At 40.0% G+C, this 14,016-nt stretch overlaps 1 protein-coding gene across 1 annotated transcript in view; it reads left to right on the top strand.

Annotated features, from left to right (window-relative positions):
• The first annotated feature begins 1,024 nt into the window (after positions 1 to 1,024).
• The window catches only part of LOC139666688 (polypeptide N-acetylgalactosaminyltransferase 10-like), a 98,363-nt gene continuing 85,371 nt past the window's right edge, over positions 1,025 to 14,016 (top strand). The window contains exon 1 of the mRNA XM_071545995.1: positions 1,025 to 1,183. Within this exon, the coding sequence (XP_071402096.1) occupies positions 1,025 to 1,183 (159 nt within the window). The remainder of the gene's footprint in view (positions 1,184 to 14,016) is intronic.

Genomic DNA, 14,016 nt, shown 5'->3' with positions numbered 1-14,016 from the left:
CCTTTAATTTGTCGTTATTACTGGGTGATTTGCATTTTGGATTTTTTGGTTTTTCAAAATTTCATATTTCTGATTGCGATTGATAGATAATGTAATTAACATCTTATGTAGCCAAAGTAGTATTAACACATACATTCATCCATGAAAGATAGCCTATTGGAGAACAAAATAAAGGCAATATATCAGAATACATTACAAGAGGGCTATTCAACTATATTGGGGGACCCGGGGGCTCATTATGTAGGCTAGGCACTTGACACAACGCACCACCACATTTTCAAAACTTTTATTTCGCTACATTGCGTAGTGGATATGGTGGAAAAGCTTGATGCCTTTGGGAACAAACTTGATCTATTCCATGCAGATTTGTTATCAGGGAGGCTGCTGCACTTCAACACACTGAAGTCAGTGGGTGTGAGCAACGTCACATTATGAAGAAATTCATTACACAGCTGAGGGAGAATTTCTCTGCCAGATTTGATGACTTTGCCATCACCAGGGATGTCATTGAATTTGTGCGTGACCCATTCACGATCAGCCCAGGTGGAGAATTCTCCGCTAATTAAATTCTCCACTGGTTAAATAATGTTGTAATGATTACAACATTATTTAACCAGTAACAAAGGAGGGCTGTTTTGTGTTAAGTTTGCACATCTTTTCCCATTACTCATAATATGAGGGTTACAGAGTTAATGTTTCAATGTAATTTGTCAACTATACTTTACCAATTGTAGAATCAATGTTTTTCGCTTCACATGTAGGCAACAGAAACCATCAGAGATCAGAGTTGTGATCCATGTAGGCTAGTTGAGAATACAAAGCAACCTTTGGGTCTAAAAGCAACTTATTTTGAAAGTCTTTCCCGGAAGTCTGGTGTATTATTCTATCGATCTTGACACCGGTCTGCTCTCTCAGAGTGAAAGTTGCCTCCGCCTGGAAAAGGAGCCGGACCTGATCGGGACTCGCTAGTTTCTCCTGCCGGTGTTTCCCAGATTATTATATATATTTTTTTCCAACCGGAGAGATGAGGCGGAAAGACAAGCGGCTGCTGCAGTTCGCCGGGCTGCTCATAGCGGCTCTTCTTTTCCTCCCCAACGTCGGTCTTTGGTCTCTGTACAGGGACCGAGTGTTTGACAACTCGCCCGACACCGTGGACGGACCGGGCGGCATCCCGATAATACAGGTAAGGTCGGCTCGTGTCTAACTAGCGCAGTGTTTCCCAAACTGGGCTCCGGGGACCTCCGGGGGTGCTTGAAAAAGGTTCCATGCGGGTCCTGAGCAAGAGGCAGAGACTCGCAGTGATTTTAGGACAGCTGAGGTGTTGTGAGGCACCTCGAAGCTTTAATGAAATCACTGGAAAGCACAGCGACGACAGGCGTGTTGCTTTTATAAAACGGCCGTAGCCTAATGCACAATTAAAGAACGCAAATGTCCAATACATCTGTTATTTATCAAGCATTATCATTATCAGTAGCCTGCTACCACTACTCTTAATACTAAGGTTACTTCTACCACTACTATTACTAATAATAATAGCCCAATAATTAGCCTGTAATGAAATCCATCTAATAGCCCATAGTTATCCAACAGCAGCTTAAGCAACACAATGATACAGGTGGTGATTTCTGGTTGGCTTATTCATATTTAAATCAACAGTGTTGCGGTCACAGGTGTGCATTAGGTGTTTTACAACGCTTCAGATGTGACTCAGCCGATCAGAACTGAGGATGGATGTATTTCTTTTTTTTCTTTTTTTTTTTATAGCCTAAAGTTTGATTTCACTATTTAATTCACTAGAAGTCAGCAATAATGACTTAAGGCTAAATATCATAGGTTTCACAAACAAAAAGGTCCCTACAGGAATATATGATAAAATAGAAAAAATACAAGTAATCGTGATCAGGTCCCTCAACTGCAACAAGTGAGCAGTTATTGGGTAGTTGACATGCTGCCTTCACGTGCTCCTCGTAAGCTCCGACTACCTTGGAAAAACAACTCAGGTATCATGGAGATTCCACTTTCCCCAATTCACCAGTTCACCAGTTTTGTCGGGTCATTCAGGCGTGGCTGAACTCTCCCAGCTGCACCTGAAGGCAGCAGCAGTGGCACAAAACACATCGCCGTCCATCCGCTGCGAGGTCATGCGATGTTATTTGCCAGCTGTTGTGCTGTTATTGGCTAGTTTGTGATGATAGTCTCTCTGATCCAAGCTGGTGTTCAATGTGTTTTGCAGTGGCATGGCTTATTCTCTCCTATGAAAAGCAGCTATAGTAATCATATTTATAGGGATATTACAGAGATACAAATGTAAAGTCAGAGGGTAAACTCACTAGTGAATACCACAGACACACTGCAAGTCTCTAAAGGAATATTATGGTAATATTCTAAAGGCAAACTGAATGCACCAGCCTTGATTCAAAATCAAAGCCTGAAGCAACTATTTATCCAGTCAGAGTGAGCGCAAAATGACTATTGAGCATGGAGTGTTGATTTCTCTGAGGGCTTAAATACTGACTGAACGCAACCTAAAGTAAGAACTGCTATTACTAAAGGCATGTCATTTAGCATGATGATATAATAATATATTATGCACCAACAAATCATTCACTAACAACCCTGATATGGTTCAGGCATGATCAGCTATGAAGCTTCCCCCACGGTGACAGAGGCAGAATGGTAATTTACACATTTCCAGTCACCTGTAATCGACGTCCCTTGAAACATAGGTTGCTCAATTTCCTCCTGCCTGCTCCAGCAGCTCAGGTTAAGTGGAGGTTAGAGAAGATGAGAGCAATGGATGGGATTAAAAAGAAGCTGCATAGACTGACTGATTTACTGAATGGTTAATTGACTGACTGGCCGGTGAATCTAGCCTAATGGATTGGAGCAGGGACTTTGTAACGGGAAGGGTCACAGTTCAGGTTTGGATAGGGCTGGGCGATATGGTTGAAATCAATATCATGATAATCATAAGGATTTTTCTCGATATCAATATATATCACGATATGGTTCATGTATGCAAAAATCACGTTAAATTATCAAATGAATGTTCATCTCATTGAACCGAATGGTAATGTTAGGTGTGATGTCAAAACACAAAACAGAAATATTCAAATAATATTCCTACCATACCTCATTTTATGAGAGTTTTTAAGTAAAATTTGCTTGTCATCATCAATTCAGACAGAAGAAATGTGTGTCATGATATCAAAATATCTTCATATCATTGCGATATGATTCCACTGAAAGACGATAAACGATAATATTGAATTATCGCCCAGCCCTAGCTCATTCCCTGGATAACAAAAAGGCTTAAAAACAAGACAGTAATGTGATTCTTTATTGATCGCCATAGGGATTCTCATTTCACTCAAAGGGTCATTAATTGTCTTGTTATTTATTCGGTGTCTTGCTCTTCGACATGGGGACTTGAACCGGGGTCCTCCAGCTGAAGGGTGGTCTGCCTACTCAATACGCCATGATAGTGTGTAGTGACAGTTTGATCCAAAGCACCTTACAGGAAAATCACACTCAGTGACAAGAGTCCCTACAACTCAACTAGTAGAGGGCTGGGCGATAATTGAATATTATCATTTATCGTCTTTCAGTGGAATCATATCGTGATGATATGAAGATATTTTGATATCGTGACACACATTTCTGCTGTCTGAATTGATGATGACAAGCAAATTTTACTTAAAAACTCTCATAAAATGGGATATGGTAGGAATATTATTTGAAAATTTCAGTTTTGTTTGACACCACACCTAACATTACCATTCGGTTCAATGAGATGAACATTCATTTGATTATTTCACGTGATTTTGCATACATGAACCATATCGTGATATATATTGATATCGAGAAAAATCCTTATGATTATCATGATATTGATTTCAACCATATCGCCCAGCCCTAGTAGACGTCTCTCCTTGCAGCTTCCTCCCCTAGTCCAGCCCACTAGGCAGCAATAACCAGGAACTCTGGGAAACACAATGTTTACAGGTTGCTTTGTTATGAAATGAGTCCCTGCTTCATTCAAAATTATGTAAATATGTTGCAAGTGATATGGGTCGCTCTATTCTGACCAAATGCAGGCGGTGCCAGAGGCTCCATTTGCATCTATGTAGTGGTGTTGTACAGCTAGAAAGATTTGAACCGGCATTTTTTTTTGTTGCTCATAACATTATGTTCTCCAAGAATCGTTTCTGAGACGTTTATCCCTGTAGATGAAGAGAACTGGGAATCTTTGAATGGCTGGAATCAACTTCTCGTCCGTTTTGCGCTTGCCAGGTGGAGCTATTGTTCATGAAACAAAACCACACCGGTAAGGAAACAAGGAAGTGCAGAAATCTGATTGGCTGTTGACGAGCAGACGGCGGTGAAAGGTTGAGCTGTGGCCAACTTTTCTTGGCTGACAAGCTTGTTGAGTGTCGACACATCGGCAGTTTCCCCGGGCGCTCGGCTCTGTAGGAAACGAATGGATTTCTGGTGGTTTGTTGATTGTTACAGCACCACAAATGCATAGGTTTTTTGCATAGGTGGCTACAGAGGGAATGGAACCCCTAACCCTGGTGGTGTTAGTGCCATGCTCAAACGTCTTAGTGAGATACACAGGACAAGGGTTCAAACTAGGGCTGGGCGATATGGTTGAAATCAATATCACGATAATCATAAGGATTTTTTCTCAATGTCAATATATATCACGATATGGTTCATGTATGGAAAAATCACGTTAAATAATCAAATGAATGTTCATCTCATTGAACCGAATGGTAATGTTAGGTGTGATGTCAAACAAAACAGAAATATTCAAATAATATTCCTATACCTCATTTTATGAGAGTTTTTAAGTAAAATTTGCTTGTCATCATCAATTTAGACAGAAGAAATGTGTGTCACGATATCAAAATATCTTCATATCATCGCGATATGATTCCACTGAAAGACGATAAACGATAATATTGAATTATCGCCCAGCCCTAGTTCAAACCCTTCAGTTTGGGCTTTTGAAGGCTGATCCAGTGTGGTCCGTGCAAGCATGGCAGGAGTGTGGATTCTGATAAAGTGTGGTTGAAAACGTTGTGGTCCATTTATGTTTCCAGAAGCGGCGTTCCCCTCTGCAGCCATGCATACCTCAGCTTTTGGAAATAACCAGAGTTCTGGCTAATATGCGAACGTTAGTATTTCGCTGCTCTCTCTGTAACAAAGCAGCCCCTCTGCCTGAGAGGGAGCAGATGTGGAGCCAATCAGAGCCGCCCACCAACAGTTGTCATTTTCAAAATCACTGCGTTAGGATTCATAAAACGTAACGTAAAAAATCCTGAAACCCAGACCCTGAAACAAAAACACCCGAGCAGAGATGGCATTTTCAAACAGAAGCACAGTCACTCTTATTGGCCTATGGACTGATTAAGGCGTTGCTTTCCTTTTAAAGGAATACTGACAAGATTTTTTTTTTTTATTTTGTGCGGGATGCTCCTCACTGTTGTTGTGAAAAAGCGGTAGCACTGACGATTTGTTTTGCACTTTCAATTGATTTTTATTTTATTTTCCAATTTGGGAGTCCTCAGTTATCCCCATGTGTTACAGTTTGTAAATATTGAAATGAATTGCAATTGGAAAGCAGCTTTCAGGGACTGTATAATGTAGTGCAGATGGTTGATATCACATTTCATTTGTTGACATAATTATAGAAAATCTTGCATAGATTGCCTGTAACATCCCTTAAGTTTGCCACAACAGCACAATGGCTAATTATAGTAGCCTATATATCACAATATTCATTACTGAGTTGGATTTTCAGTGTTCATTTGGCAGTGGCAATAGCGATTCACCCCAAATATTCTTGGACTGAAATTACTTATTCTGGTTTAAAGGGGGTTTCTGGACAGCGATTTTTTTTTGGAAAGAGATGCCCAAAGTCATTGACTATGCAAAAAGAACTATTTTGAACTTGAACATGAAAGTATTATTGTGAGGATAATGTCAGGGCAGGTATTCAGAGTTGAGGATAGCTGTAGTTTCCCAGTCTGGCTGCATGTACACCAGAAAGTTGCCTTTACAGCACTCGTCCTTTTTCTCATCTGTAATGTTGAATATAAAACACATACTGTGTTGCATTGTGAAAGAATAGCATACTTTCACTAAGGACTAGTGTTAGAAGTAAAAAAAAAATAAAAAAATTCAAACTTATAGCAAATGAACGCCACGCTTCAAACGATTTATCAATCATGTCCCAGTGACATCAGGAGCCATGCCCAGTGCTTCCCCATGCATCTGTATAGAGCTGCTTTAAAAAGAGGTGACCAGTGGACAAGGAGCTTAAGGTCATAGTTCACCCCAAAATGAGTCTTGAACTACTCACCCCATGTTGAAAATCCAAACACGGAGTGAGTACACTCTATATATGGTATAGTCAGTGAAGTGAAAACTACAGACTGAATGATTTATTTATTTCACTTAAGGCACCAGTACTGCCGGAGAGCTGTAGGGTACTATTGGCACGTTTGAGCAATGTCATTTTTTTAAATTTTTTTTATTTTATAATTTTTCCTTTTATTTTACAGACTGGACATAAAACACATACCTTACATACATACACAATGCATACACAAATGACATTAAAAAAAAACGCAGAACAACATATGTGCACAAAAGCAAACAAAGGAATATGAGGAAGGGAATGTAGCTGTTGTTTTTTTTTTTAACAAAAGATCCTTGAAAATCTTCTTCTTGTAGCTCATCATATTATACACCATTACACATAATCCGGTAAGGAGTTCAAATATGACCTTATTGTATCCCACAATCCCTCGAGGCCCAGATCAAGGTGCCTTAGTGTGGCGGCAGCTCTTTCCATCCCTATTAAGTCTTTAACACTCTTCCAACCAACTGCTCAAGCTAAAACAGGTTGGAGTTCTTATCTTCCAACAACCCAATGTTACAAATCTCATTTTCCTTACAGATAACCCATCTATTTTGTCTCCTAGTATACACAGTATAGGACATTTAGGCTGGAGGAACTCTGTGAGGAGATTTTGTTCCCACTGACCACAGGGAGTTCACTGCTGGGCATTCCCACAGACAGTGCACTGTCATTAAGGAAAATATAGGAGATATTGAGGTAAATATTGGACATTTGGACCCACACTGCAATTTGTTTGGCTTAAAAAACACTCGTTTGGAGAAAGATGAGATGTTACTAATTTTCTAACTTTGAGTAGTTAATGATAGAATTTTCATTTCGGGGTGAACTATTCCTTTAAACCCTTCAATCTGTATCACAGTATGCGTGCTGTCTTGTAGCACTTCATTTTTCTTGATAGTCGGGAGACATTTATATTGCAGTGCAGTCTATCAGTAAATTTAATTAATCTGTCACAGCCAGTGGTGACATCACCTGAAAGACAAGACGTACCGAAACTCATGAGTCATATTCAAACACTTCAAGACATTTTCAGCTATTTCATCCGGGTCTTTTGCCATTTTTTTTGTCGGGGGCAAGTTACTGGAGGATTCTGCTTGTCTTTTGGTTCTCCTCCGGTTTAGCTCGCCCTAACTCAATCTGATCGGCTCTGATAAAAACCCAAGAAGATAAATTGTGCTCTTGAAAGGAAAGTTGGCCGAGATTCACGGCCCTGTCACAGAGAAATGAGGATCATATAGGCTTCTGGACGCTGGAGGCTACATTTATGAGCCACACACTGTAGGCTGGATTACTGCACATTCATCATCACTGTGCGTTTTGTCTCCAATGCACGCACACATAACTGACATACACACACACACACACATGCTGTATACACACACACACACACACACACACACACACACACACACAGACTATTTTTTGGCTCAGTAGTAGGTCAGCCAGCAGTCTGGTATTATTAATGAGTCGAGCTCAAAGTAAACAAGGACATCTCCTATGTAGAACATCACAGGACAAGGAGAAATCACAGCTGAGAAATATTACAAGAACGTCTTTAATTTCTGTGTCTGTGTCCTCAGATGCTGCATAGACCACCGAACTTCACTTTCACGCTCGTAACATCCTGAATAAGTTTAGACCACTACTTACTTACTTACTTACTTACTTACATTATTTTTGGTCCACTGGCTGCCTGGTTGTGATTCATTTCTGCCCAAAGTGCCATTTGTAGTGTGATACAAATCAGAACTTTTCTTACACTCTGCCTGAAAGATCCTTGAAAGTTTCTGAATAACAGAAAAATAAGACCTTACTGATAAATGCTTCCCAAGGCCTTGAGATAGTTTGAAACAGCCGTAGAACCGCCGATGACGTGGAAAAAGATGAGTTTCATATAATCTATATATTGTCTAGGGCTGGGTATCACCACTGATTTCCCGAATCGATTCGATTCCGATTCACAAGGTTTCGATTCAATTTCCGATTTGATTCGATTCAATATCAGTTCGGTTAGGGATATTTCAGTTACAATACCAATTTTGCTTGGATATGAAAGAGATTCTCAGAGAACTAATGCTGTAAATTGTACAAGGAACCCTCTAACCTGGTGCATTATTAAAAATACTAATGTTTACTCCCCTCTTTAGTATTGACCTTGACCTGCCTACCTATCTGACCTTTGTATATTTACACCACGACCTCTCTTTAACCATAACTTACTTCATAGCCCCCCCTTTTTTTTATATTTTTTTTATATATATTTTCCTCCCCTTCTATGTATTTACTTATTTATTTAATTATTTATTATTTAGTTTGTTTGTCGATACGTTGTTGTTTGTTAATCTCTCTTGTTGATGTAACTGTGAAGCTCCATGTGTTGTATTGAGATGTACCTGTGTTTTGTTTGTGATACGCTGTTTGATTTGTAAACCTGAAAAAACCCATAAATAAATCATAAAAAAAATAAATATTAAATACTAATGTTTACATATAGAATTGACCCCAAAGCAGTTATATTAATGTACTTTTGATTTAACATGACCAACACACTACAGCAGTCAACACAATATAGTGCAAGTTGTGCAACTCCACAGACTCTACAGTCAGTGAGAGTGACCAGATAAGTGCTTTCTTTAGTGCAGTGTAGCTTCAAGCTTCAAGCATCCACGGGAAAAGGCATATATTAAAAGATCGATCTCAGGATTTTATGAATCGATATCGGATCATTCAAATGAAGATCGATTTATATCGGAAAATCAATTTTTTAAACCCAGCCCTAATATTGTCCCTCCATAAACCATGCAAGTGTATTTTAATCCTAGAGTTTCACCAAATAACACTTTGGAATTCATTCAGTCAAGTTCTTGATTCTGGTGCCTGAGGACAGTAAATGTGTGAATCCTGGTCTCATATCTGGAGGCTGAGCTGCAGAGCTGTGAATCCAATTGACCTCCTGGTCGCCGTCTCTTGTCCTGTTGACATTGTGACAAACATTAAGGATTAAGAGTTTAGCCTCTGGTTCTGAGAATAATTCATTCTGCTCCCCTGTCATTCACGCCGGAGAGAGAGAGAGAGAGAGAGAGAGAGAGAGAGAGAGAACACCGCTGTAGGCCGTGAATATCCTGCTGCCGCGTGACCCGCACAGCCTCGGTAACGGGGAAGGTGCAGGAGGGAAGTTGAAATGTGCGGCTGAAATTGGATGGATTTAGGCCAAGCTTTCTAACTGAAATCGGGGGCTGCACCGCAGATGAGAAATGAGTGTAAAAACAAGGGGAAGGGGAAATTTAGAGCATTTCCTTTTCCATTTTCCATTTTTTTTCTCTGAATTCTTGTGTTCGTTTTCGGAGACTGACGTGGCCCGTTTGCTTTGCAGGGTCAGGCACATACCATGTACCAGGAGTGGGTTTGAATCCAAATCATGACCTTTGAACCACATTATTTTCTGCCATTCTCTATACTGTAATATCTAATGAAGCACATATTTTAAGAAATCATTAAAAGCATTGCAAAATGGGGCAAAAGGGCACTCGGAGAGCGCAGACCTCCGCCAAGGCCAATAGTCCAGTCTTCTATGATATGCAAATGTGCAGGCGCAACCAATATACAGATCCGCTCCAAAATTGAATGGGTTCTTCCTTGGCCCATGCTACACCCTTTCACGAAGTTTCATGAAAATCGGGCCAGTAGTTTTTCCGTAATCCTGCTGACAAACAAACAAACAAACAAACAAACAAACTAGAAGGGCACTCGGAGAGCGCAGACCTCTGCCAAGGCCAATAGCCCAGTCTGCTATGATATGCAAATTTCGAGTCGGATCCGGATCCGCTCCAAAGTGTAATGGGTTCTTCCTTGGCCCATGCTCCACCCTTCCACGAAGTTTCATGAAAATCGGCCCAGTAGTTTTTCTGTAATCCTGCTAACAAACAAACAAACAAACAAACGGCACTGAAAAAAACATAACCTCCTTGGCGGATAAGACACATTTTACTGGTACAAATTGAGTGTTTTTTTTCCAATATGCAATGCAAATGTATTATTTCACAGTAAGCCTTTGTCACTGTGTCACTTTACTTTGTCCTTGGTTTTTCCCTGACTACAGTAGTGCTGTATGGTCGATATTGATACTGCAGCACAGGAACAGACAGGAGTTTATCTGATCAATTAGTAAATGTTTAATGAACAACATGAACAGTGATGTCAGTCTCTCTGTACTGAGAGAGACCTGTGATCTGTATAGTCGTCAGTTACATACATGATAGATAAATGACAAGATGTCTCCATATTCCTGATAGTTGACACTCGGAGACAAACGTCCTTGTAGCAGGAACATCAGGCAGATCCTGAAACCAGGTCAGCTTTGGTCGACTAACAAGACCACAGTGTAAGAATCGTACACAATTCTACAGCAGTTCTTTTGTAGTAGAAATAGCTTTTTGACACGGTGAGGATGACTTCCGTTAATCTGATGCTGATGTCAGTGAGGGTAAAACACACCTGAGGTGAGGTTGTAGCCGCGCCACGTTACCAGAATAGGAAATGAGATTTTGCTCTGAACAAGTTCAGCCTCTGGAAAATTAGGAGATTGGAGGCTAAAAGTCAGCTGCAAAGAGAAGTTGAGCCACACATCGAAGACTCAAATGTTGCACTTTTATCGACAAGAACTGTGGGAGGCAGGGAGCCGAGAGAGAGAAGGAAACACCTCAGGAGGAAAAGGGAGAGACGGGATAAAAGAGTTCAGAGTTTGTTCAGGGTCAGACTTTGTTGGAGAGCGTTTCCTCCCATCGCTCCTCAGACGAGACAGGTGTTGGCTCGCAGCTGGCTGAGGCCCGGATTAGAATGAGGGAAAGAAAATGCTGAAAAAACTGTCTTTAAAACTGCAATCCAGACATACATGCTGAATTTTCTTTGTTTAAAATAAGGATAGTTGCAGCATAAAAACGATGGGTGACTTTTTCATGGTTGCCATTAGTGGTGTGTGATATTGGCTGGATTTTATATCACAATACTTTTTTTAGATTTTGGAAGGTAATGGTATATATTACGATATAATATTTTTTCTGGTAACTTGAACCCTTTGTATCTTGTTTTTTTTTTGCCTAGGGCACTTACACATTTAACACATTTTGTTCATTTAAAGTGATGTTGAACTTTGGTAGTAGCTTGTGTTGTGTAGCTTCCTGGACATGATAAAAGGCCAAAATCGTTGATTCTCTGTTATCTGTTGCTCTGGTAGAGGAGATTGGAGAATTGTGTTTTTTTTCTCTCTCCATTCACTGCCATTGTATGGAGGAACAGTCTGAAAATCACACTTCTAGCACAAAAACAAACACCAACAAAGCAGATTCTGACAATATATAAAAAAAACTAGTCATTTTGCTGAATTGTGGTTAACTGAATCTCTTTCTTTATGTTTATTAAACCTGTCAGTTTGAACAAGTGTAATACCGAAATCCGGTCGGAGAAAACTTATGCCGATGGAAAGAAGAAAATATTACATTTACCAATAATTGTAAATAGATGAAAAAAGTGTGAGACAGGACTTTGACAAAGCTGATTCTGCCAAAACGAGTTTCTCACTTCTCTTTCCTCTCCTTCTGTCCTTCTCCAGCAGGGATTTTTTTGGTTTCTGTCTTGTAAAACAAAAGTGCGAGCTGTAATAGCAGAAGACAAATGGAACGAAGGATAAATGAGAGGAAAGGAAGGAAGGATATGTGTGTGTGTGTGTGTGTTTGAGTGCTCCCTGTGGGTTGTTATGGCTTCACTGAAGTGGATAAAATCAATACACTAATCCCTTTCAGTCTTTTCCCACAAAAGCCTTGTTAGACACATTAGCAATGGATATTTTTCTCCTTGTTGGCTTATGTCTGCTTCACTTCTAGACACCAGGGTGCTTAAACCGTCAGAATGAGCTCAGATCAGATTAAATGGGATGTGAACATGCAGGAATCTCACTCTGACACAATCTAATGTTCTGCTGATGTATTAGATCTTAGATGAAACAGAATCTAAATGAGCAACATTCACACATATTGTTTTTTTAAAGCTTTATTTACCCTGGGAAGATGGACTGAGAACGTACGCTTCTCTTCTTCTTCAGCAACGTCCAGGTTCACATTCTTACAATTACACCCAACGTTGGTTTTCCAGCTCAGTTTCTTATTGAATTTAGACTTTTTGCAATGAAGTAGCTCCGTTATGAGCAAAGCCTTCTTGGTATGTTTTCTCCTTCCCGTTCTTCTGCCTCTCCCACCATGTTGACATTTCAAAACAAACTAACAGACAGAAATCTATCCATCAAAAACTCTGTCTGTTTTCTGATGGATCAGTGTGGCCGCCGCCTTAGACTGAAGTTACTGATAGCTCATATTTTCTGCCAAAATTCGATGTCTTTAAATCTGACCTTTTTCATGCCCAAACAAATTATAAGCCATCTGGAAAAGCCTCTGAAACGGCATTTAGACCATGGGACAAGGAACTCTCAGTTGAAACCCTGACTAAGTAATTTTTGGTAGGTGAAACTCTACATTAGGCCTTTAAATAAGGAATTAATCTGTAAAAAAAACAAAAAAACAAAAACACAATTGAACAATTTAAATTAGGTTGTACACACTTTATGTAGCTGTGGTCAGAGAAGAACCTCCATCATGTTGGTGGTGGACGACACTGAGTGACTGATATCCCATATTTAATAAAAGATCAATTTCTGCCCAGTGGTGTAGTGGTGCCTGGAGAAGTGGGTATACTCTTAATTTATGCCCCAAATTGTTTTTTTAAGCGGCCCATCCAGCAAAGGATAAACGCCCTGTGTTATAAACAGTGACATGTAAGACTACTCTTGCATATTTAGTTCACCCAAAAATGGGCCAGCAGGCTAGTGTTTGCACATTGTCACTTCTGCTGCTTGACTTCAGGGAGTAAGGATCATTATGAAATTAACATTAGCCACAGAAGAGGTGCAGATTTTGCAATCAATACTGGCCCACAGACTACAGGGTGAGACAACTACATAATTATGCATTTTGAGTGAAGTATTCCTTATTCCTTAGTCCATCCACACATGAAAATTGGACAACTATTCTCTCACCTTGCAATTAGTCTATGGGCCAGTAGTTTCTTTTGTCTCTTGGAACAGCTGATTTGTAGCAGATAGTGTAGGCCAGAGTGTGCCACCATTATAAAATTAACATTATTTGTCAAGGGGCAGTTTGCAAATATTAATTCCGTAATTTTCGATGACAAAAACTATCACGAAATGTATTGACAATTTCGTCAGCGAATAAAAACGAGACGAAAATGTTAGGGAGAGACGAGTTGGGAAGAGATCCACACAGAAGTAGTCTCTTTGTGCGGTCTGTCTCTTGCTCTCTCTCTGTCTCTCTGTCTCTCTCTCTCTGTCTCACTCTCTCTCTCTCTCTCTCTCTGTCTTTTGCTCTTTGCAGCACACTACTGAATGATGTGCATCAGAGGGGATTTAGAAGTGGGTATACGCAATACCGACTGAAAAATAAGTAGGTATACGCCATATACTTGCTATACCCTGCACTACACCACTTTCGGTCTAACCCTTCCCCATTCTAATTTTATAC

This window comes from Centroberyx affinis, unplaced genomic scaffold (genome assembly GCF_046629955.1).
Source record: "Centroberyx affinis isolate AG114_WGS23_722 - 3 ecotype Tasmania unplaced genomic scaffold, CSIRO-AGI_Caff_v1 ptg005085l_1, whole genome shotgun sequence".
Taxonomy (NCBI): Eukaryota; Metazoa; Chordata; class Actinopteri; order Beryciformes; family Berycidae; genus Centroberyx; species Centroberyx affinis.
This window is presented reverse-complemented; position numbering and strand designations above follow the sequence as displayed.